Source organism: Cladophialophora immunda (assembly GCF_000835495.1).
Source record: "Cladophialophora immunda strain CBS 83496 unplaced genomic scaffold supercont1.6, whole genome shotgun sequence".
NCBI lineage: Eukaryota > Fungi > Ascomycota > Eurotiomycetes > Chaetothyriales > Herpotrichiellaceae > Cladophialophora > Cladophialophora immunda.
This window is the reverse complement of record NW_015622546.1, coordinates 815809-839668: the sequence shown is the minus strand read 5'-3', so window position 1 is coordinate 839668 and position 23860 is coordinate 815809. Positions and strand designations below refer to the sequence as shown.

Sequence of the window (23860 nt, the reverse complement as noted above, 5' to 3'; positions counted from 1 at the left end):
TGTGAAGCACGTCTTTGTTCCGGTCAACACTCTCGAACTGTTTCATGCCACCGATGAAAAATCAAGCGAAAACCGGAAAGGGTGCAGCCGCGGATGGGATTAGAAGGAACAATCTGCAAGAAGCTTTTGAGTGAATCCTTGTACTTGCTCATTGAACTTTTGGCATCTGCAGGCTAACTTGCAAGTCCTGTAGCATTTAAAAAACCACCACTTAAAGTACGAGTTCTCGTTTCTGTTACCTCGATCGTTGATGTCTGTCGAATGGTGACTGTGGTTCTGGTCAACGAGTCCAATGAAAAGGTTCTCGTGGTTGGCATTGTCACCAGCACAGTTACTGTGTGCTCTGACGTAGTGGATGAACTGCCACCTCCGAGCCGATGGCGACTGATCGCTGACGAAGTAATCACCGTGGTCGTGGTAAGGGTCGATTCGAAAGATAACGTGGTCGTGACTGTGTACGTTCCAGATGTAATCACAGCGGGCTAGAACAACGACGTCAGTCGGGAACACATCTGGCGGAATAACCTCAACCTACCCCTGCGAATGAAGCAACACTGGTTCCGATACTAATGCTCGTAGTTGTCTCCACATCCCAGCTTTCACTTGAAGTAATGCAGCTCCACCCGGTTGATTGAGGAAGACAGTCTTGCACTTGGACGATATGGGGAATAGGACTTTGCACAAGGTCGTACCAATGGGCAGCATAGAACGCCATGGGCTCGTTCGTCACTCCTGGTGTGAGGGAGGGGCCCAAGAGACTCGATCCGTCAGTCGTAGAGCACGCATCAAGTCTCTGGCTGGAGAACGTAACATATTGACCGCAGTCGGTGACGGGAACGGGAAGCATTCCAGCTGGCTGCACAGTCGTACTGCACCACGTCGTAGTCTTTGCACTGTATACCGTCTGGCATCCATTCTTGTCCATGACTATACGTGCTGTTTCTGCCCCCGTGGATGCGAGGGCAGATATTGTGGCTGGAGTCGTTGATAGCACATGAGTCGTGCTGGTTGTCAAGAAAACTGTGGTGCTTCCGTTCGGAAGTAGAGCTGTGGCATTCACTCGGATGGGCATGAAAGTTGAGCTATTGGTAATTGAGCCTTGCGTCGTGTTGGCTATCACCATAGATGCCAACGAAGACACTGGAAGGATGGAGAATATTGCTGACGAAGCTGGTGTGTCAGGGCACACCGTCGCAACTGGTTCTTGAATCACCGTCATGGGAAAGACATAGGAGGATACTGTAGGGGTAATCGATGGGGCGGTGGTGACTGCGGCGACAGGGGCCGGACTTGGCAGCGCTCCCAAGCCTTGGACGGGTGAGTTGGGCTGTTGTCGACGTTCTTTAGGGTGGGAATGAGCTCGTCCCTCATGTTGTCTAATTGAAGCAACAGGCGCCGCCAGGGCGATCAGCAGTAGTAGAACCTCCATGGATTCTGGGGAGTGAAGCTAAGTCTGGTCTCAATCAATAGGGGAGAGAACTTGATGGCCTTCGCCTGCGAAGAACAGCGGACCCGACATGGACTTTATGCCGCCATAGAAAGGTGGCAGAAAGAGATCATTCGAGTGGCGGGGCATTTCAATTTCACCATGTCGAGACCGTGTATGCTGGAATGCCAAGTCAATCACGGTTGGTATGTGGATGTGCTGCTGGCCCCTTTTGTGCTCCCTTTGCTCCTTGAAACGCGCTGCGCGCAGCGCGCAGCGCGCTGCGGTCCGCAGTCTAGAACTTGTCTCTGGTTTGGTATCTCAATTCATCCTGGGTCCATGGCTGGACTCCCCACCTTGTTGCTGGTGACCCTGGTCCTGGTGGTAGGCATTACTCATAAACTCGATCTCGGCGTCCGTCGGCTGTTGGAATTGCATGGAGGGATCGTCCATTAGCAGATCCGGGGGGAAATATTGGTCATATCGCATCGTTGAGTCGAACGCGGCAAAGGCTTGCGCACTTGGTAGATCAGGCATTGTGCCGTAGATGGAATGCGCGCTGGGAGCCGATACATACATGTTGCCAGACAGAGGGTTGCTAACCGCTGAGTAATTTAGCATGGAGATATCTTGCTGGGACGGAGAAGGCTTCCCCGGAGGATCCTGTGGCAAGTCGTCGGCATCGCGCCCGATCTTTTTGACTGCTTCCTTAAACAGTGTGAAACATATTGTCCAGGCACGCCTAGCGGACACGTTGTCTTCTGCTAATGCATGCAGCCAGCGGATGCTTTTCTTGCAGGACTCCAGGATAGCTTCTGCTTCTTCCGGCATGTGATTGGCTCGGAAGGATATTTCAAGCATCAATACTGTCGCTGCTTGAACCAGCCAATGTACAATATTCCACCAGGGACCAACTCGAATCAGGCCGACAGCATTGGGCTTGTCAGGAATGAGTTGAAGCATGTCCATTGCGGCCTCCACACAGGCGGCAGCTGAATTGCGGTTGAACTCGAGTGATTTGGTTGATTGCCCCGGAATCTTGCGGTCGAGTCGACACAAGCAAGGTCGATGGATGGTCATCTTGGTGCTATAGTAAAAGAAGCCAAGATTCAAGCGGAACTCGTAAGACCCTCGCTCGCGCTGGTTCCGTCGAAAAGCAAACGCCTGGGGCAGTTTACGATACCAATGCTCAAGCCGTTCGTCAAGGTCCTTTATCTTGGCCTGAACTTCTGACCACGTTCCTTTGATCGAGGCCGGGTTGTAAAGGCTATGAAAGATGCTCTGTGTCAGGCGGGTTAACTGAACCACGTGGAGAAAGTATAGTGAAGAATTAGGTTGCGCATCCTTTGCCCAATCCAAGTCACCGGCTTTGAGCCCTCCAGGCATTGAAGGTGAACGAGAGTCGACTTTGGTCTGCGAACGAGAGCGGTCGGTTGAAGGGGTCGATCCGAAACTCGGCGTCTGGGAATTTGAGGAGGGTGCTCGATCACCCTGTTGTATTTCTTTGCTCAAAAGTCTTTGACCTTCCTCGGTATCGAATTGTTCTTCTTCCAGGGGAATCGGCAGGGGTGTAGTGCAATGCTCGTCCATGACACAGTTGACCCTACCAGTCATGTTGCACAGGCGATGTTCCAGAGCATAGAGGGCCCACCAAAGTCGGTATCGGATTTCTTTGAGTGGATCTCTTAGGTCATTGCTATCATTGCGCATATTCAGCCCCAAGGCGCCAGCTCCTCGGATAGCAATCCCGTTCAACATCCATGCACTGCTCGCCGGTCAGTTCACACGGGTACTGGAAAGTTTTAATGGGCTGCCCTTACCGATTGATTTGACTGGTACACAGCAGGTAAAACGACATCAAGCCTAGCACCTGGATCTGCTGCAAATCTGGATGATGAAAAATGGTTTCAGAATTCATACTCAACAGTCGAGCTCGGGTGAAATAGATCAGGTGATCTCTCTCATCGCCTTTCCATTCGGCTTTGATCAAGTGTGAATATTTTGCGCCGATTGCGAAGATCAAGTTGAGGATGGCGAGCCATTTTTCGGGTGGTCTTTGCACGGTACCGCTGATGAACCTTCGAAACTGAGTTGTCAGATTCAGCCTACCGACCACGGGAAAGGACGCGTGAACTCGTTGCATATACGCATTGAACAGATGATCCGCAATGTCAGGCGTAGGCATCTCGTAGGCGTCGACAGCATCGTACATAAATATCGACATGTCGTCCATGTGATAGCTGGAATCTTTGATCGTGAAGCCATCGTCCGCTTCCGAAAGGGGGATTTGCGTGTCACCGACTGGACGTTTTGATGTCAGCGAGGCACCGGACATGGCAGCAAGCGCCTGTTGCCTCTCATTACCTTGCTGATCTTGGTCTACGTCTCCATACTTGGTCTGCTCGCGCAAACGCTGGAGCCATGTGACATCCGAGTTTTTTCCCATGAAGCCTGTCATCCTGGCCTGCTCACGCGTGAAATCCTCATCGGTTCGATCCAATGCGCCTGTGGACCCAGCGCCCGCTGAAGCTTCTGATTCCGCACCGGACTCCTCTTCTTCTGCCTCAGCATCGCCCACCGGGGCGACTTCAGCGGTGCCTTCGGTAGGGGTATCTTCGGCGTCATAGCTGGACTCCTGTCGAGAGTGAGCGTATGACCACGGTTGGGGATATTCGTTGAGAGAGACCCACCTTCTCCAGCGACGCTCGAATCAATCTTGCTTCGTCTTCATCGACCCTGGATATCAGTTCCCTCAGTAGTTTCTCATAATCAGCCACCTTCTCGGTCAAGGTACCAAATTGCCTGGATGTGTATTAGCCTCAAGACATGAGTGTCGCGCGGACGAACATATCGACTGACTTTTTGGCCCTGTCTCTTTTGCCATCGGCGTAAAAGCACGTAATCTTGAAGTCCTGGCAATGTCTACACGTCGGGCGCTCCCCACTGCATTTGGTCTTCCGGTGGCGGCATGGTTCGCAGGCGTGATTGACTCGATGCCTTCCTCCCGAGCGGGTGAGATCTTCAGACGGATCAATCGACCTCTTCAATCTTGGAATGGCGACTTTGCCAGCTCTCTGAGACGATTCACCCGCCGCAGTGAGGGGAGATTGTGGGACCCGGAACAGGAGGTTTGGCGCGGGGGGGCGTGGTGTCTGTGAGGCGGGCGTTGGGCGATTGGAAGGATCGGACGTGGGTGTTTCGATTGAGAGCAACGGAGCCTGAATTGGGGTCTGAGAAACGGATTGAGACCGCGAGGAGGCTTGACCCTGCCCGGGAGCAGGAGCACGGGGAGCTTCGCCGCGACGTTGGTGTCTTTGCTCCGACATTGGAAGCGAAATGAAATATTACCTGACCGGTGGTGCGCGACGACGTGAATGTGGCTCGAGCGGGCGGCGAGTGGCGCAGGGAGATTTTTGCTGGATTGACGGCGTGAGCGGGGGAGACTTCTTGGGCTGGCACAATTGCGAGTTACGGCGATGGGGAAGACAGCAGCACACTAGACTCGAGGCATCCAGTCCAAGTCGCATGGTGCTGCATTCGTACTGCTCCTGTGAATGAAATCGAAACGTGATATAAAAATTCAGTCGAGTGATATCTCTCTCCCTTGGTCTTTATGGCTCGAAACCCGCCACAAACGTGGAGTGGAAATGCGTTCCGGGCTCCAGGTTCCAGACCACTTAGGCTTGCAAGTTACTTCCGAGTTACTCATTGGTCGTTGGAGAAGCTGACCTAGGTGGTCCCTCAAGATCATCCTGATGAAGGATCTAAATCCATTTCTATAATGCAAAGAAGCCCTTTGTGCGCATGCCACCCAAGCCTGGCCGTGTCCGCACACCGCTGGAATTTCCAGTAGCTCATATAGAAATACACACCCTGGTGCCCTTGCGCCTGCAACAGGGTCGATCATCGCCTCTTGGGTCCCAGCGTTGGTGGCGTGGGTGCAGAATTACATCATGCTCGCGGTCGCTTACAACAATCTTCATCCGCCTCTCAGACGCTTCGGCGCATTCTCAAGGAGCTTGGCAACCTGCAGCGTCGACGACGTCCCGAGATCGGTCTCGCCTAGTCTTGCCAATCGGTAGTAACGGGCGAAGAGGCATGGCAGCAGTCATGTCGGTCGCATATTCACAACCAATCTGAGTGGTGTGGTAGTCGAAAGGGTACTGGAATTGGTTGGCTGTCGTCTATCGCATGAGAATGCTCAGTGTCTTTGGAACAGACAGCGATGTTGTGGGCCGGTTACAATGTTCGTTACTCCTGTCGCTGACGTTTCGCTCCATGTTGATTCCAGTCGCCGCCACCAAAGTTCGGTCCTGGGCCAGAGTTGAACATTCCCGGATTGAATTGGTTGCCTTGAAAACCTGAAGTACATGGTCAACGTCTGACGCAGACAGATTCAGGGAACGTCCAACATACCTCCCATTCCCATGCCAGCCATCATGGGATTCATGCCCATATTACCCATGGCCATTCCACCGCCCATGGGCATCATGTTGTTCATGCCTCCACGGCCTCCGCGCATGCCGCCCATGGTACCGCGCATTGGATTGCCCATCATCCCTCCCCGGTTGTTGAAGCCGCCATAGTTACTTCCCATCCCCATGTTGCCTTGAAAGCCCATGTTCTGGTTGTTGTTGTAGCCACCCATCGGGCCCGAGAAATTGCGGTTGTATTGGTTGTGCGAGTTGTAACCTCCTCGGTTGAAGCCACCGCCTCGGCCACCTCGAAAGCCTTGGTTGTTCGTCCCGTAACTGGAGTCAGGACGGGGCCCGGTATTATATGAGCCGCCACGGGTTGGTCTGTCGTCTCTGGCCCGAGCAGGCGCATCTTTTGGGAGGGTCTTGAAAGGATTCTGGGTAGCATTAGTGTACACGACCGAGTGTTTTCGCGAGCCAGGCTGGCTGCCAGCGAGGGAGTCGATCTTGTGCTTCATTGCCGTTGCTGCCTGTGGAGAGGAAAACTCGAGATATACTTGGCTGTCCAGTTTGTATTAGCACCGAAGAAAATCACAGTTCGTATTGGTGACTAACCCTTTGCTCTTGCCATTGACCTTGTGTTCACTGAAGGTCAGGTCCCTCAGTTCGTCTTCGGCCTCTACCTCGTTTGCCCAGCCACGAATATCGTCCTCGGTTGTCCACCAATGCAAGTCTGAAATCATCAGCGCGTTGGTAGCCCCGTGGTCGATGGGTCTCTCGTCCGAGGTCTCTTTACGTTTGGTGCCTTGTTGCGGGACGGGTTTGGAGGAAGAAGTGTCGGGATTGCTGGATTGGGCGTCTTCGGCTTTCTCCTTAGCCCAAGAAGTAGTTGCACTCGAGGTTGGCTGTTGGTGCTCAGTTTCAGGGTTCGCATGCGTCTCTTCAACAGCTGGCATCTCTTCGGTGTCTGCGTGCAACTGAATATCCTCCTCGTCCTCTGGCTTGTAATCCACGTTTCCGTCGTTACCCATTTCCACCTCGCCGTCGCCGTAGATGTCAATATCGAAATTGTCTTCGTCTGCAGAAGCCATGGTGGGAAACGCTTAGAGGAGCGGAGAGGTTAGAATAAAGTCGGATTCTCTGTCTGCCACAGATCTATGCACAAGACGGCCAAATCAACAGGCAGGACATAAGAATCAGGTAGTTTCTGTAAGATACATGTGGGATTAGCCAGAGATACATGCAGGGTTCACAAACAGAGGACACATGATCTGAGATTCAACTCGTCTTTTCTTGCCAATCATCAAAGCATCCCGCGCCGCCAGACAGTTCGACCCGACTCGAAGCTCAGGGACATGAGTCACCCAACAAGTAATACGTACAGAAGTTGAGGCTCTTGTACAGTTCAGTGTGGTTTTTCATAGCAATTTCAATCCGCACTTTTCAATGTCATAATACATGAAGCAGGCCAGCTGTCTTCCTGAAGCTTGTGATACAGTTTGTTCCAATGTGAATCCTAGCAAAGTAATAGGAAAAAGAAAATGACTTCAGCGGCTGTTCTCTGTGCCGCCCGGAGTTCGTTCGCACTGTGAAGTTAGGCACGGAGAGGGCCGGCAAGAAATCGGTAGGTAAGGAGTTGGGCGCCGCGTGGCTTGGAAAGGAGAATTTTGGTCAAGGAAACTATGTGGAAAGGAAGGCCGCGTGTGGCAGTGACATGTAGAAATATGGTCTGGACCCAGGCTTGAGGAGTAAGAAGAGGAAAATGGAAGGGCGGATAGAGTTATTGGAAAGAGACGAGGAGTTGAACAGGAGACACGGAGCTGAGATTCGATCCGCAGCGACGCTCGCGCCTCACCCCGAATCGGGGCGAGGGTGATGCCGCCCTATGCTCACCCATGTCTCTATAGTAGGGGCTAAAAGGTCTAGCGACTCGGCGTGGGATAGTACAATACCAAACCTACTCGCCTTAGTAGAGACCAACGATAACGGCTACGATTAACCTTCTCTATTAATCGTCACAACGGATGTCGAGCGCTCTAGGTATGTCTAATAAACACGTGAGCACTTTAAAAGCAGCGTCTCTTTATCTACGATTTAGAGCTAGTATAACTCGAGTATGGGAAGAGGCTCTTCCTCCTTCTCAAGCCTTGTGTCGTTGTCAATAGGACGTACAGCTAGAATAGGCAATACAGCTATTGCAATCACCAGTGCCTACCGTGCCCGCGTGGCTCAGGTCCTTATAATCACGTCTATCATGCCACCAGAAACTCAGTGGGAACTACAGGCGACAGCGCACCTTCTCTCAAAACATCGCAAACTATTGTGTTGACACTCGGGACTACTTGTGTTCTCCAAGCCACCTGATCACGGGAGACAATCCCACGATCTCTGGTCCTGAGAAGGCTTTTTCGTGATCCGCGTCGGTCGGATCTGTCGGTTCGTCGCCAATCAAACCCCTCTTTGGCCGTTGGTGCAGGCGAACACGCATGTTTCCAACACCCTTCCGCTTTAGAATCTCGTCCATATGTTTGTCAGTGATGACTCCTCGATGCCGTTTCACCTCCGCCAAGATCTCTTCTTCCACCACGGTCCCTCCAGCGGTTTGTGCGAGCGTCATCCAAGCCTCTCCCAAATATGTATATCTAGTCTGGCGGAAAAACACCACTACAATGATCCCCAGCAAGATGAAATGACAGATCACCATGCCTAGCACGACGAAGAAACCCCATGCTTGCATCGGTCGATTGACAATTTTGAAATCTGCACGTTGCACGACAGCAGTGGCGTCGAACTCCGGCATCTTGAGGTAGTAAACATTCGCAGCCATGACCGTATACAGACTCTGCAATGCAAAAGCGACCGAGCCACCGCTGGTGGTGACAATCTCTTGGAATAATGTGACCAGAGTCGAATCAGCCTGGAGAGAGTTGACACCAGCCTCTTCCAGGGCTTTCCCACTGAATAGGAATACTGTGGAATTGGCGCTTTCGCCGTCGAAGCCGGGCCCGCTGAAAGGATCCCCCGGGATGTTGAAGTACTGCCTTAACCAAGGTTCTTGCGAGGATAACTCTGAGGGTTGCGCCACCCAAGAATCGCGCTGGCTGCTCAATGTAAGGATACCGCGCTCTTCTGGCGTCGACAATGATCGTACTGGATTGTTGATTTGACCCAATTGCCTGCGGACGTCGTCATAGTTGTAACTGGAAGTAGACTTCTCGTATGGCGGGATGGGTTCCGTGCGGTTCATGTTGCTGGACATCAGCACAGGAAGATTCGCGGTCGCGAAGGAGGTGTAGCAGAGCGTTATACTCAATACAAGAGTGTCATTGGAGTAAAGGAGGTCCACCCACTCTTGTCGGTCTCGATAGCTTTGAGGGGGGTGATGAAACCCGGTTTCGTCACTGGGGGGAAGCTCTTTGGCCCATTGTGCTTGTGACCCTGTTGTGAGATTCAGAATCAGATATGCCTGGCCCAGATTTTGGGAGTTCGACGACACGTTCCAGTTATATCCATTAGAAAGATTCGTTGGCGTGAGCGATGCAAATTCACTCGAAAGGCCGCCGGAATAGCCCTCAATCCCGTCTTCTGGTAATGAACACAATGTTGTGCGCCACTGATCCAAAGTCGCCACCGTAGGAAGTACACAGAGGAAGGGAACAGGCATGTTATACGCAAAGGTGTCAGTGGCTGCCTGCATATCCCATGGGAACGTCACGACTGTCTGATTATCCAACCTTGGCGTGTGCTGAGACGCTCCGACAGACCCAGTGACCAGGAGACCGCTCGTTGCGATATCGTAGAAAAGATTGGCATCTACCAGAGCAGGCTTCTGGCACGTTACCCGTGTGTCGATGAGTGTAGCGAGACCTCGATAAGAGTGTATATTCTGTCGGTCGGCTGCCGATGGATACGGCAGGAAGGCACGAAGACAAGGACCTGTATCTATGACGCCAGTTTGTTCCACGCCAGGTCTTCCGTATTCGGCGAATGTCGGAAATAGTGAGAGTTTCGTGTTCCAACCGCTCCCAGGATTTGTGGCCGATAGGAAATCGTACATTACTGTACCGTTGACACTGAAGCCTGCGAGAGGTTCGAGACGTAGGTTTCTGTTGAGAAGGATGGTGACCACTTGGGAGAAGGCTATGATTGTTGCAGCCACAGTCATTAGAAGTAGTATCGACGGCTTATGCAGCACTCTCTTTGGACGATCAGAGTGACTTAATTGCTGCCATAGATTTAGCAGCAAATTGACGACACCACCGCTCCATCGAGTGAGCGATACGTTGGCGACATCTGTAAGCGTCACATGAGATCCTTCTAGAAGTATTCCCGCAAGTATGGCACTGATCACGCCCATCTGAAGTTGTATGCCGGTTTCGATGCCTTTGGAAAGGGCGGTAACCACAGTGACAAGATGGTCGTTGACAACTATCCAACGCCAGGTATCGTTGTCGACACCAACAAACCAGAGGAACCCAATAAAACCAAGACATGCCCAAATGATAGGAGACGCTATCGCAAGGGTCCAGAATGCTGCTGCTCCGAGTTTCTTCAGTGCTCGATTTCCAAGGAGGGATAGTGGCTCTGGACAAAAACCCGCAGTATCCGATGCCGCTTGTGATTTCTCAGACGAGGCTGTAGAGTCGTTGCTGATGTCCGTCTCTGCTGGAGCTAACGAACTCGACAAACTGCCCGACACGTCCACATTGTATGTTGAGGCTTCTGGATCACGAGACAACCCCTCCTCGACGGTGCACTCGGGAGGCTTGATCAAAGATACCAGCTCGGCTGTCTGAGCAGATTCTATCGTGCGACCCCCTTCATCATTCTCGTTGATCGGCGCTGCCGTTGGGTCCATGTTCACGGAAGGTGCAAGGGGCTGGAGCCGGACCGACGATCCTGCAATGGAATCTGTGCTATTCAGCAGGTGTGGAAGCGAACAACCTCAGGCGGCATTCTAAGGGCGGGCGAAGATCCTTCTTCATGGTAGAAATTTCCACAGAGTGGTTCGTTAGCGGGGTAGAATGCGTTTGCGTGACAGCTCGACAATGAGGCTGTGAGGCAGCCATGGTGGTGCAAGGCGAGACACCTTGCAGAATGCTTCTTAGCCGAAGGCGATTGGGGCTGTGGCGATGCTGAACCTGGTGCGAACTGCAATTGGCGAGGATATTAAGGACAGGTGCAGAATTGGTTAATCGACCAAGGCCCCCAATGGCGAAGCGCCTAATTTCTGGCAGACTAACTACTTGTAGACCAGTTCCTTTGCCAACTTACCTACCGCGGGTGAAAAGCCCTCACAGCGCTCATGATGGCGAAGGGCTCATCCAATAAAACTACTAGCCTTTTCAAAAGTAGCGTTGCTGAGGAACGCTTCTGGGCTGGCTTCGGCTCAGCCGCTTTATCCAGAGTGACAAGGAGCTATCACCTTTGCCGCCGAGCGCCTACGACTTACAGTAGGTGTAACACCTCGCCCCGTGGCGGTATCGAGCAGCCGGGCAGTGCTTCCCAGCCCTTTGATAACGACAAAGTTACAACCTAGTTCTGTCATCACCATATCGACAACTGTCCCTCAAATCTTTCTCCCAAAGGTTCCGTGCATTACTCTACATACCTTTTGAATTCGTCAGGCTCCAGGTCACACAGGGGCCCGCGCGACGCGACTGCTTAAGACTTGACCAGGTATCCTTGAGTCGGTAATCGAGCTTCACACGGCACCAACTTCCTTTCTGAGAGTGTCGATAACTCTTCTTCCTTCCTCGCTAGGGCAATCGACTGCGTCATAGTTACCCTGGCTGTATTGTGATGCTCAAACTACGAGTCTAGAAGTTGCGAAGCCGTTCCAGGTCTCCACGGATTCTAGATGGCATCGATTATCGTGGCACAACAGGGTGAACCATCAGACTCGGAGCTCAGCGATCACTTTGATGCTTTGCCGCTACGTTCAATACACCCGCAAACCCCAGACTCTTGTGATGCTGCGCTGTTCAATGGACAAGAGGATCAAGAAGTAGCTGACCCTCAAAACATACCTGTTTCCGGGCCAACCGATACGGTGATTCCACGCCCTCACGGCGTCTCAAACATACCACAACAAACTCGTTCACAATATGCGGCTTTGCCGAATGAAGATGTGATCGAGGAGGCTGATTACGATCCGCATCCCACAGAGTCGTCTACAGGCGATCTGACGAGCGTAAACAAACTTTTCTGGAGACCATCCACTCTCCGGTGGCCTGTCTTGCTCTCAACACTTATTGTCGCTCTGGTCCTTGGCTTGGGAGTTATTTTCCTCCTGGTTTATTCGGCTGCAAACGATGGCCTTGGTCCGGACGATGGTTCTGCTGCTGTTCTTTTCGGTTGGCGCTTCGTGCCTACCCTTGTCACTGTCCTGTACGCTATTCTCACGACGATGACGTTTAACGACGCTCGACGAACGGAACCTTTTGCGCAGATGTCTCACGTGCTTGGCGCCTCATCAGCTTCAAGCGTCTTCAAGAAACCCGAACAATGGTGGAGTATACTAGGGAATAGTCTAAGGAAGCATAAAAATCACGGCAGTCCTAACTATCTTCTCCCGGTAGCCGTACTTGTCAACGTCATCAGCTCTCTTCTCATCAATACTTTGTCCTCGGCTCTCTTACAAAGCCAGCTTGTCGAACTAGTTTCACACGTTCCCTTCACTAGATACGGGATTTCGCAAGATCAGCCAATTCGCATGGCGGCCAATGACCTCATCTACTTCCGAACAATAGGCAGTATTCTTCAAAATCTTACAACATCCGCTTGGCTTACCGACAGGTACGCGGTGGTTCCATTTTCACCCTCGTCCGACTCAGTGAACCTTGGCACTGCAGTGACAGACAGAGCTCAGCAATGGCAATCTAACGCGACTGTGCTATCCCTCGAGCTGAATTGTGAGAAAATGAATATCCACTCCTCAATCTGGTCGAAGAGCTTAGATTTCCATTCATTATTGCTGACAGACACTCATGGATGCGAGGCCGGCATCAATGGGTATTCTCAATATCTCACCAAGTCTGGCGGTGGGTCGTGGTTTGCACCACCCAATTTTACAGTGCCAGTATGGGACGACGGAAATGATGAAGGTGCACTTTACTATAACAGCACACAACAGTGCAATGGTCGACAGATTATTCTGTCGACAAACGGCCCTTGGCAGGGTGAAACGATAAATTCTTGGAACGAGTTCTTTAAAGCCGCAGCGTGGTCGTGCCAGACCACGTATTATGCTGCCACCATGCCTGTTACTGCGTCAACCGCCGCCAACGGTACCATTCTAGAGATCAACGACGCAGCCTTCGATGCTGGTCGAAGTCTGCTGCAGAATACCATTCTTGATCAAACCAGCTTTGATGCCGCGTTCTTGGACAAAAATTGGACTAGCATGTTATACACCGCAAACCCCACCGGGCAGGCGAATTTCGGAGGAGTGTCCGCTCTTCTGGCTGCTCTTTATGATTTCGACCCCGCCAGAATGATCGATGCCGACTCTGTTGCTGAAAATGCCAGAAGAATTAAGCAACATTTCCTAGGAGAAATGGTTTTGGCTACTGTCACGGACAACAAGCCGATTTTGCAAGCTGGCCAGGTCATCGACACGCAGCGCAGAGTCGTTGTTAACCTTCCCATCGGGATCTCTCTAGCTGTACTCTTTATCATCTCTGCGGGCCTGGTAGCCGCTGCGTGGTTCCTGTCAATTCGACGCCCTCTGAATCTGCACAATGATCCTTCTTCGGTAGCGGCTGTTGTCAAGCTCATTGATGGTAACACCCTTATTCAAGGTTGTTCCAAGACTTTAGATCCGGACAAAGTTGGAGGGCTGTATGAAAGACTAGGGAGTACGAGGCACTTTTTACTGGACGGATCCTTGTCGTCAATCAAAAGTCTTGCCGAGAATTCAGGTATGAAATATCCAATGCCACCATTGAAAGTGCCTTGCTAAATTTATGGTTCCAGAGAACGACAATACTCCTCATATGCCGAGCCGCGACTGGAGACCCTTTGCCGTTCGACGACTTGGTGGTCTTCTGTTATTACTACTCCTTGCTCTCATATTTGCTGGAATCCTTACACTCTTCATCCTGGCAAGCACGACCGGCCTCTACGAGTCTGCCTTTACATATCGAACTGACTTGGCCCTTTCTAGTACTCACCTATTCACGCTCGCACCTTATTCGATAGTGCCCACTTTCCTGGCCGTTGCTGTGAGCCTGTGGTGGGATAGCCTAGATGAGACGTTTCGCAGATTACAGCCTTATGTTGCGATGGCACAAAAGGCTGTACCTGCTTCGCCTAATATTGGATTATCATATCTGTCTACTTACTCAATCGGCTCTGTGGCAAAGGCTTTATGGCGTAGACACTGGCTGGTTACCGTGGTATCTGGCGGCGGTGTCCTCGCTCAAGTTTTGACAGTGTCGATGTCAGCATTGTGGCAGAGAACGGACGGATCTCGACCTGGTGATATGAACCTCATCCGCAATTTAGAGCCGAGAACTCAGCCGTTTGAGTATATCTACCTCGTTGGCAATGCCATGGGCGGAGGAGATCCTACAGGACAAACAACTCTCTCCAGCTTTTACGGGAACTTGTCCACAAATTGGTTATACAGTGCCACAATGCAACTCGTTTACAACGGGTCAGAACCGGCTTGGAGCAGAGATGGCTGGAGCTTCGTACCAGTGAACTTATCCTCTATCGTCGACTCACATATTTACAAGAAAACGCCTTCGGTGAATACTTCGACCTCAAGCGCGGGTTCAGGCTCTCTCAAAAGTGTTAACGTTACGCTCACAACTCCTGCAGTAAGAGCTACTATGGAGTGTAGTTCGATAGAGTCTGCGAATAATCCATCAAACTGGGCGACCGAGTGGGACCTAACTGACCCTTCAGTTTGGAATGTTTCAGTGAACCCTACCGGACTACAGAAGGGATTCGGAATCAACATGCAGATGGAGCTTGGTCAGGACGCTGCATTCTCAACAACACCGATCCTTAGTCGAGAAAGAACGCTTTTATGCTGCTTAAACCTTTCAAGTACGGCCGGTGGATCGTCAGCCATCGGTTACTGGTCAATTAACTACAAACAAGGCCAAGTGTACGATTTCGAATCAGATTCTGGTCCTTACCCCCGGAACCTTACAATAAAGTGGATCCGAGGTACCGCTGTCCAACAGTACTACTTAATGAACTCGTCTTATGAATTCAGCAGGGGCGAAGGCGAGGATTTTCGGCGTTTGATCTGGCAAGAGGCACCTAAAATGTCCGCGCTGAATTGCCAGCCTCGAATTCAGTGGACCAATGCCAGCGTGACTGTCGACATGACAACAGGTCAGGTCTGGCAGTACATCATCGCTGACACGCCAGAGGCGTTCGACTGGCCCTGGAGTGACGTCTATCTTCCACACAAGTACTCGGGCCCAGGCGACGATCCAGCTGCAGGCAATTTTCACGACCAGATCACCGTAAGCTATGGCGTACTGTTCCAAGACGCTTTACTATTTGCATCCGACCTGCAAATACTGTGGCCATCGGGCGGGAGTATGGATAGCCAGGTCGAGGATCTCAACGACAAGAATTTCAATATCCGTCTGCCTCAACAGGGCCTTAACACCGATCTCATGTCATACTCAATGTACCAGCTCGCAAACGGCGACCTAGATGTGCTGATGGACCCGACACAAATGGCGGCTCTCGGCGGGAAAGTTTTCACCACCTTCTTTCAGCATTTCATTTCTGCGAGTGTCACTCCCAGCGGAGGTTGGGGCTTCCAGAAAATCGGCTCGACTCTAGCCCCTGACCTCGGCCCTGCCCTCGACAGTATCGGCTCATCAGTTCTGTCGACGTACCAGGATCAAAACACGAGCCTGACCTCGGATACGCGTGTCCCTGTCCACGTGGAAATCGAAGTTGAAGTCCTCCAGATGTCCCCCGCTGCGGTGTATGTCTCGCTGAGTATACTGTTCGTCCTAGGACTAATCACGCTCCTCGTGTATTTACTGGGGTATCGATACTTCCGGCATTTGCGACACGACTTCGACAACCTCGCCAGCGTCGTCGCCCTCGTGTATGACAGTCCCAAGCTGCAGGCTTGGGTGCGGACGCATCCGGATCCGAGACAATGGGGTGGGAGCCTGAGGACCAGTGGTGTAGCAGCAGATATGCCGCTCGTGCGACTTGGCACGTTTATCGGCACGGCGGGTCACGAGAGGTGGGGAATAGAAATCGTCGACGAAGGCGTCGACGAGAAGAAGTGTAGACAGCTTTAACGAGTAATATTCGTTGTAATCGAAAAATAACGCTGGTGGCTGATTTCAGTTTAATACAGCCTAACAATAATCGGTGGACAAGGGCTTGGCTACGTATTTAATATTGAATTGTACCTTGTAAGACCTTATTAGTGCTTTAGCTAGGAAGAGAAGGGAGGCGGAAGTTGAGGGTTAGTCGAACTGTCACGAAAACGCACGGTGTTCCTGCGATGCCATGTACCGTGCCCAGCCTATCACCCAAGGATATTAAGGACGAACTAGACATTCTCACGAGCGTGCTTCGACAACAGGGTCAAGTGCTGAGCGACCTCAGTGCTCTCCTTCGAGTTTCCAAGAAAATAGCCCGGTCACAGCAATCTGGCCTCTTCAATAAGGCCGACGAGCACGAACTTCTGGTCGATCTGGACATTCTCTATCTTGACCGCATGGCACGGCAAGCCAAAAGCGTCGATAGCAACTTGACCTAAATACTAGGCCTTAAGTAGAAGCACGGGAATGCAGTAGAAGCAAGAGCTCAGCGCAAGCAAGCTGGGGAGGCTGCGAGACAGGGACGGACGATCATGGTGTTTAATATTGTGACAACTGTCTTCTTGCCGCTGAGTTTTCTCACGAGTTTCTTTGCAATTGACATCATCGAGTTTCCGCGTCCCGCCGGAAGTGGTCCTGGAGAGTTGCATCTGGGTTGGGTGCTCCAGTATGTTATCGGCATAGGACTGGCATTCAGCCTGCCATTGATCGGTTTCGCCTTCGTCGTCGGAGATATTAAAACTTGGTGAGCCAGAAGAAAGCTCTGAAAGTCTCACAGAAGGAGGTTCATGAGGAGGCGCAAACGACTCGCACCCTGGTACGACAACGAGTCCAGCACCGGATTACCCTCGTCGAGTCACAGTGCTCTGGACGAGCTGGATGCTCGTAAAGAGAGTGTCATTGAGGAGACACGGGCGTTGCGCCGGATTAATTCCAACAGCACCCAGCATATCAGCATGCAGCCGTCGACAATGGTGCCGGCTCAAATCCAAGCGGGACAGCAGCCAGTGTCATCCAGACGAACAGGGACCCGCTTCCCGCGTCGTCTGCGCCAGATTGGAACAGAAATGACAGGGAGATCCGCTGAGACCGAGGATCTCGAGGTTAACAATGGATATGGCTTGTAACGACGAAGCGGCTGCTGGCAAACAAGTTGCTTTGCCAGTAGCAACCGGGATACACTCAAGGTCGATAGTTTGGCTCAGCAGGAACTTGACAATCTCGGGGTATCTCTGACAGTACCTGAAGCTACCAGGCCGCCTTCTGGCATAGCGAGCGTTGTCAGGAGTCTATATTCCGACTTCCACTATTATATAGTCGATACTTTGTGATCTCAGGTCCCCCAAGTATCCAGACACGGATCACAATAGTCCCGGACCATTCCTAATGTAGAAGTTTCCTAACCAAACGGGGATTTCGTAGCGAGAGAGGAATCGCAGGCCGCTTTAACGCCCAATGAACCGCCAAGCAATGGGGAATTGTCCCCCTGACCATCGGCGCAGTTGAAGCCAGCACAAAAGCCACCTATTGCTCTGCCGGCACATGCGAGGGCAACTTTCTCACATTATCGTTCAAACATCCCGTTTCTGGTCGCAGACACTGAACTTCCCAGCACCTTACTACGCCCTCCTCAAGTCTGTCTCTTGGACAACAATTAATTCGACCCGGCGAACTAGACCCTGTTTCCCCTCGATTCCCGTAACTGATTGACACTGCTGCGCGAAATCGAGCCACCTTTCCCTCCTCTTCCCCATACCCCGGACCCGAGTCGCCAGTCGCCTCGAAGAAAGAAAGGAAATAGAAAATGTCTGAAATACTGCAAGAGATCGCCGATGTGCCCAAGGAATTCTTCAAGGATGGAACGCAGTTCATCAACAGATGTACAAAGCGTACGTTCTCCTCGCCCGCTCCTGATCGAAATGCCCTTTTGCAGTTATCCCCCCCAACCGAACAGCAGCAGCAGTATCAGCAAGGCCAGACGCAGAGCAGAGCGCAAGACCTTGCTGCTGTGAATTTACCCTTTGACTCTTCAGCTGCGCATCACCGTCCTTTTGGCATCGGGCATATCCCCTCAAGCTTGTTCAAAACCGCAGATTGCTAACTATTTGTTTGAATAAATACACAGCCGACCGCAGAGAGTTCATCAAGATCTCACAGGCCGTGGGCATGGGATTCCTGATCATGGGCGCTATTGGATACTTCATCAAGCTGAGTGCGTGCCCCCCTTTCCCCCCTCCTCTCCTTTCCCACCTCGATTTGCGGAATCAAGAGACCCCCCCGATCAACGAAACAGACAAGAACAAAATGCGCTAACCGTCAAACCCGCTTGGGCCTTTCTTGCGCGCAGTACACATACCCGTTAACAACGTATTAGTGGGTTGAGCTACATACATCCCAGCAGCACAGCAGCACCAAGCCCGGAGACGAGCAAAAGGAGAAGACGGGGCCTCATAATCATCACCCATCCAATTTTCCCATTCCGTGACGGAGACTACTGTCATTTCCACATCAAAACACCAAACTGAGCGATTTTTGTATTACTATCTATCTACCCCCGGGGATCCAAGGGAGCGTTTGTGGTCCCTCGAGCCAGGAAAGCCAGGGCACGCAAGGAAAAAAAAGCCGAATTGATCGGGCTGTGAAATACATCTCGAAGTGTGTTAAACAGAGAGAAAATCAAAATCGTCGCCGTGACAATTTCTAGGCCGACTTATTCTTTTTGCTATTTTTGCTGGGCGCGCAGTGTGTGTATATTCCCCGTTATCAGAGATTATAATATGGCGTGGTTATCTCGTTGTTTGGTAAGAGCGCACACCACGGACCCAGCGTTCAGACGCGAATCAGCCGTATCCTCGTGACGCCCCTCATATATCTTGTCAACCGTTCCGAATGTCGTCTGTAGTGGTTTATTCCAGTCGTTGTATGTATGAATCCTTACTCTCGTGTTCAGGTTTCAGAACCTCCCGCTGCGTTGGAAGTTCCGAAGCTTCCAGCTGAATGGGTTGCGCGAAGGTGTGGGCAGATTCCGCTTTTCTCCTTTTCTTTTTGTCGGGGTGGGATCTTTCGCGCTCTGTTCCCTCCATCTGTAAACACACCTTCGCCATTTGGGAGTGCCCGCGGATTCCATCGTAGACACGACAATGCCTCTCGGCAGGTCCAGACTGACTGTCTTCAACGTGCAGACGGACCAGCTTCGTTCTCGTCTTCGTCTCCCATCTCATGCCGTACGGCGCTCCTCAGACTCAGCCGTCTCCTCACCCTCCGCGCGGCATCGGTCAGTGATTGTCACCAGATGCTTCCGCCGCCGCCGTCGTCGTCACCCAGCCTGGCCGGCCTGACGACATTGCTTCTCAAGCCTCTCCCCTCGGCGCGACTCCGCGTCGCGGTGGGACTGCTCCTCGATGCATCGCCGCGGCCTCCGCCCCGCGCACGACGCATTGCATTGTCAAAGTCCTCTCGGGGATCAAGCCGGGCGTTATAGTTTGAGGACATGGCTGGAAGGGCTTCGTCGTCTTCCGCGCCATCGTTCCACGAGTGCACCGAGACTGTCCCTGTAGCCATGCCCCAGCCGTTCCAAGACGTCGCTAACCCATGATGTCAGTACATATCTTCAGCCCCAAATAGAGATGCTGGGGAATTAAGAGCCTGATAGAGACCCAGAATGGGCATGGAAGGAGATTTCGACTTACCAGCCAGGACCGGCGCCGTGGGACTCCAGCTTGCATCCCTGACGCACGTCTTCCACACACTATTGTGATGTCCGTGTAGCTCATAGCCATACCCTGCGCCACCGAACCCGTCACTCCCATCGTGTCTCGGTCTCGTGTGTCTCGTCGCTGCATAGACGTCGACTGTGGATTTCAGGGTCCCGTCCATGTTCCAAATATATACCTTTCCATCTTCACTCCCGCTGTACACATATCGAGAGTTCGAAGACCCAGGCGGCGAGAAGTGACATCGGATCAGCGTCTTCAGGACGGAATGGCCCCGGAAGGTTACCACACTGCAATCCTTGGGATTGGGAACGTAGTCGTCCTCATCGTACGTGGAGAATCGATAGTCGAAGTTCGTGGTGTAGGAATGGATGTCGATCTTCGAGAACTCGTTCGGGGATATCATCTTCCGCAGGTCCCAGAGCTTCATCATTTGTTCCTTACCGTTCGAGAGGACGTAGCGGCCGTCGCCCTTTGAATCAACATACGTGAGGCCCTCTGTATGACCGACGAAAATGCCGGCGGGACGGCCATCGGCCATCGATCGTCTGTCCCAAACTCGCAACGTTTGGTCGTCACTGCCCGAATACAGGATATGAGGAGAGGACTTATCGCCGAAACAGACCGCATTTACGTCATCTTCATGGTTCGATAGTCGGACCGTCGACTGTCGGCGTTCCAGATCATACACCACGACCGAGTGATCCGAGGTTCCGGCGACAATCTCCCTCCCGTCACCGCTGAAGCGCAATGACCAGATACCAAAACCGTGTCGACCCATGTACCCATAGGTCGGTCGGCCCATCCCTGATCCAGGAGCGAAGTTGGTGAAATCCAGCAAAGTATGGTCAGAGTGGTCTGTTGGGTCCGTCGGGGCGAGACACACAGTATGTCGAATCGAGGAATATGCCAGCCACTTGTTATCCGGGCTCAGCGTCGCATCTGTAATTGTCCATTGCCCAAAGGGGTAATCCACAGTTTTGTAGTACTTCCACTCATAAGGGTTGGATGTGTCGTACATGCGAACCTTGAAGTTCTGCGTGCAGCTGAAGAAGAAGTTCCCATCGTCCGAAAATTGACCCGAGTAGGCTCGTGAGTCATAGTGGATGATCTTGTCGGCAGTGGTGGTGTTGGGTACTTGGTCTTGGGCAATGAGGTTGTTTTGTCGTCTCATAGTGGATCGTGCCTCTAACCCTAAACGCCGCCACAGCAGGCGGTCACTGACTGTGCGCCGTCTCTTACGCCGGATGTCCAAGTATGTGTCTCGGCAACCATAGGTGCCTGAGTTCATCAACGCCTTTCCAGCTTCACTTGGGACTTTGGGGAAGCGGTCGCCCTTGGGCTTTTGTCGTTGGACCCGGCGACGGCGACTGAAACCGCCGTATTCGTACGGCTCGTCATCATCGTCATCATCGTCGTCAGCGAAGAGGTCTCGACCGTTCGGGCCTAGCAGGCGGTAGCGACTAAGAATGAGTTGCCGAAGAGGCGCACTGGCGCTCAGCAGGCCGCGGATGTCGTTGACAGTCACTGTTGCAATAGTTTGGTCAGAAGACAAAAGGCGGCAACTGGGAACAGTAACAAACCCTGTGCTGGCCGGGCGGTTGTTCTTGACCCCATTGCAGTGCCATCGTTCTCGGTCTCGGTGTGATTTCCCTCATCTTCGTCTTCATCTTCTTCGTCATCGTCTTCGCCCTCGTAGATTATTTCAATGCCGTGCAAGGTCTCCTGGGCATCTGCAGCCAGTCAAAAGCCATACATCTCTCACATGATGGCTGGTATGTACCGGTGAAATCAGCATCGCTGTCTTCATCCTGTGTGACACTTGCATCGGTGCTTTGTTCCTCGGTTGGGTGGAAACTTTCGCCGTCATCGTCGTCATCGCCGAGGAAGATATCGATGATGTTGGACGGCGAGGGACTCAACCCCTCGCGAGGATCTGGGAATTCGGCCATGGCTTGATGTGGACAACAAAGGGCAGGTGAGGGATTGAAGCCGGACCGCAGACTGCGGATAGTGATGAGGTATCGACTCTAATCGGGCGTCCACCCTGCGCAAAAACGGTTTACTAAGTTCGTCAAATGCGGGACATTGAGATGCTTATCTCCGACTCAGCCGTTTGGAGCTCAAGTGGAGCGCAGGAGCATCGCCCACGTTGGCCCCGCTGCTTTAAGTCCCTGGAGAACCATCTCCTCCCAGCGTTCTTCAGTTCTGGACTTCATATCCAAGACAACGACGTACACAAAGGACAACACTCAGTCTCCATATTAGGGGAACTCTTCGCGCGAATCATGAAAGTATAGCCTCCTACCTATGATCCACCTGGCGAAAGAGCATTTCCACACAGGCTTCTAGAATGTGACCCTTGCTTCCAACACGGCTGACATGAAATGAATGCTCTTTTCCGCCAGCGGATCGAAGCAAGGGGCTATCCGCGTTCACGGTGAGCTATCGACGTGGCCATTTGTGCATTACTGAAATTCCCTTGCTGCATGGATGATGGTTGTGTTCATTTCTTTGAGTGCTGCTTGCAGTTTCCTTTGTACGGGGATGTATAATATCTACTTTGTGGTCATGGATACAGTCCTATAGGACACGGCTACGGCATTAGGATGCTCCCACGAAGGAACCATGGCGCCTTTGTGCTTCTCGAGTCCTCTGCAGAATTCTAAGCCCATTTATCAAAGGATTGTTGCTGCCTTCTCTTGATTTTTCTGCTTGCGATACTGCTCCCCATCCCCTCTCCCTCGTTCTCAATATCTACCGTTCTCCCACCTCGAGAAATGGCGGCAAACGCCACGCTCGGTGTAAGTACCAAAAAACCCCATATCCCCGTGCTCTAGCTCGATCTGCATTTCCCTCACCACAGTCTGGTTGACCGGTCTATTATCCAGTTTGAAAAAATCCTGGCCGTCTCGATCACGCCCAGCTGGCGTAGTCGGGGCAGGTGAACACATTTAGGCCACCAGTAGTCTTCCACTTCGGCGAACTTGTTGAGCTCGTCGCCGACTCTTTCCAACACGTTTGGGCTGTGGGCAAGGTATCGAGGCAGCATTAGATCGTAGTCTGCGTGCATCGCTCGGATGCTGGGGTAGCTGCGGCGAAACCTGGCGCGGTACAAGACCTCTGTGTTTATAAACTCCATGCGCTCCGGCTCGTCTTTGAACCGTTTGAAGTGGCCGGAGAAGAGAAGAGCGTAGAGACCAACGAGATCTCTTTTCTCAGAGTCCGTTGCAGGGCTGGAGGAAGCAGTTGGGTTGCCTGTAGCATTGTCGGCGCTCGATTCGTTTCCTGACATGGTGGCTACCAGGCGGTGTTAGATTGGTCACTCTGTACGCTGACCCAACTCTGCACTCACCATCGCCAACGGATAGTCGGGTTTCGTCGTCTGTGCTGTCCGCGGGGGAGACGATTTCCGAAGAGCAGCCACTTTCTCCTCAAGCTTAGCTACTCTCTCACGAAGTTCAGTCATATTCTTATCAATCTCAGCTCCCGGGCTCGCCTTGGGTGCCATCGTGCCTGTACCAGGACGGTGATAGTAGGGCACGGTGTGTGAGGTCAGGAAGAAGAGTTGTTAGAGAGTAAAGTAAGCACAAAGTGCTTTTCGGAATGAGAAGTTTCTGAAGAAAGTGAAAAATGACTCAAGAAGGACTAAGGGAGAAGTGAAATAAGAAATTAACAAAAGTCTTCAAAAAGTCTTCCAGTGCATTCATTCACATAAACGTGTCCTGATTCTGAACGGGGAGCGCTCGTAGCAATGCAACACGATGTCGAGGGCGCCCGTCCCGATATTAGGTACCGTGATGTCCTTCGGAATCTGTCCGACCTTCAAACACAGTTGATGAACAAGTACTTTTCGATAAGAGTCTTTTCCATACGTACAGTTCTAGGCCCAGAGAGAGAACGCCAGCCATGACCGTCTCAACGCCATGCAGAAAAACATATCTCGTCATCGAGAACAGAGGTTGACAAACATTGTACATCGGCTTCTGG

At 52.1% G+C, this 23860-nt stretch overlaps 8 protein-coding genes across 9 annotated transcripts; 3 read left to right on the top strand and 5 right to left on the bottom strand.

Moving 5' to 3' along the window:
• Window positions 1-1747: 1747 nt before the first annotated feature.
• Window positions 1748-4752, bottom strand: PV07_09897 (uncharacterized protein; the record flags this gene model as incomplete). The annotated part of the gene is made up of 4 exons (XM_016397192.1): window positions 1748-3191; window positions 3247-4061; window positions 4117-4228; window positions 4286-4752. The coding sequence occupies 4 exons, from the start codon at window positions 4750-4752 to the stop codon at window positions 1748-1750; spliced, it is 2838 nt and encodes a 945-aa protein (XP_016244383.1).
• Window positions 4753-5677: 925 nt separating this feature from the next.
• Window positions 5678-6932, bottom strand: PV07_09896 (uncharacterized protein; the record flags this gene model as incomplete). Its single annotated transcript, XM_016397191.1, has 3 exons — window positions 5678-5787; window positions 5843-6402; window positions 6457-6932. 3 exons carry the CDS (start codon window positions 6930-6932, stop codon window positions 5678-5680), a joined length of 1146 nt encoding a protein of 381 aa, XP_016244382.1.
• A 1059-nt stretch (window positions 6933-7991) lies between these two features.
• PV07_09895 (uncharacterized protein) lies at window positions 7992-10946 on the bottom strand. Its single transcript, XM_016397190.1, has one exon. The coding sequence runs from the start codon at window positions 10697-10699 to the stop codon at window positions 8180-8182; it is 2520 nt and encodes an 839-aa protein (XP_016244381.1). The 5' UTR covers window positions 10700-10946; the 3' UTR covers window positions 7992-8179.
• A 418-nt stretch (window positions 10947-11364) lies between these two features.
• On the top strand, window positions 11365-16130 carry PV07_09894 (uncharacterized protein; the record flags this gene model as incomplete). Its single annotated transcript, XM_016397189.1, has 2 exons — window positions 11365-13763; window positions 13819-16130. Exons 1-2 carry the CDS (start codon window positions 11702-11704, stop codon window positions 16128-16130), a joined length of 4374 nt encoding a protein of 1457 aa, XP_016244380.1. The 5' UTR covers window positions 11365-11701.
• A 209-nt stretch (window positions 16131-16339) lies between these two features.
• Window positions 16340-17284, top strand: PV07_09893 (uncharacterized protein; the record flags this gene model as incomplete). Its single annotated transcript, XM_016397188.1, has 3 exons — window positions 16340-16576; window positions 16679-16824; window positions 16936-17284. The coding sequence occupies 3 exons, from the start codon at window positions 16340-16342 to the stop codon at window positions 17282-17284; spliced, it is 732 nt and encodes a 243-aa protein (XP_016244379.1).
• A 677-nt stretch (window positions 17285-17961) lies between these two features.
• On the top strand, window positions 17962-18280 carry PV07_09892 (uncharacterized protein; the record flags this gene model as incomplete). Its single annotated transcript, XM_016397187.1, has 1 exon — window positions 17962-18280. One exon carries the CDS (start codon window positions 17962-17964, stop codon window positions 18256-18258), a length of 297 nt encoding a protein of 98 aa, XP_016244378.1. The 3' UTR covers window positions 18259-18280.
• A 536-nt stretch (window positions 18281-18816) lies between these two features.
• On the bottom strand, window positions 18817-21928 carry PV07_09891. 2 transcript variants are annotated; one of them, XM_016397185.1, is made up of 4 exons: window positions 21654-21928; window positions 21454-21603; window positions 19847-21397; window positions 18817-19741 (listed from the first exon to the last, which is right to left on the bottom strand). In XM_016397185.1, exons 1-4 carry the CDS (start codon window positions 21820-21822, stop codon window positions 19443-19445), a joined length of 2169 nt encoding a protein of 722 aa, XP_016244376.1. In that variant the 5' UTR covers window positions 21823-21928; the 3' UTR covers window positions 18817-19442. The 2 variants fall into 2 exon arrangements, with proteins under 2 accessions (XP_016244376.1, XP_016244377.1); XM_016397186.1 differs by having other exon boundaries at window positions 21454-21928.
• A 799-nt stretch (window positions 21929-22727) lies between these two features.
• On the bottom strand, window positions 22728-23381 carry PV07_09890 (uncharacterized protein; the record flags this gene model as incomplete). Its single annotated transcript, XM_016397184.1, has 2 exons — window positions 22728-23170; window positions 23210-23381. 2 exons carry the CDS (start codon window positions 23379-23381, stop codon window positions 22728-22730), a joined length of 615 nt encoding a protein of 204 aa, XP_016244375.1.
• Between the last annotated feature and the right edge of the window lie 479 nt (window positions 23382-23860).

Bases quoted from the DNA above. Each gene is read 5' to 3' on its own strand.
- PV07_09895 (XM_016397190.1), bottom strand. From the start codon at position 10,699: ATGGACCCAACGGCAGCGCCGATCAACGAGAATGATGAAGGGGGTCGC.
- PV07_09891 (XM_016397185.1), bottom strand. From the start codon at position 21,822: ATGGCCGAATTCCCAGATCCTCGCGAGGGGTTGAGTCCCTCGCCGTCC. The intron at 21,604-21,653 runs GTACATACCAGC...GACTGGCTGCAG, and splicing joins CAGCGATGCTGATTTCACCG to ATGCCCAGGAGACCTTGCAC. The intron at 21,398-21,453 runs GTTTGTTACTGT...CTATTGCAACAG, and splicing joins AACCGCCCGGCCAGCACAGG to TGACTGTCAACGACATCCGC.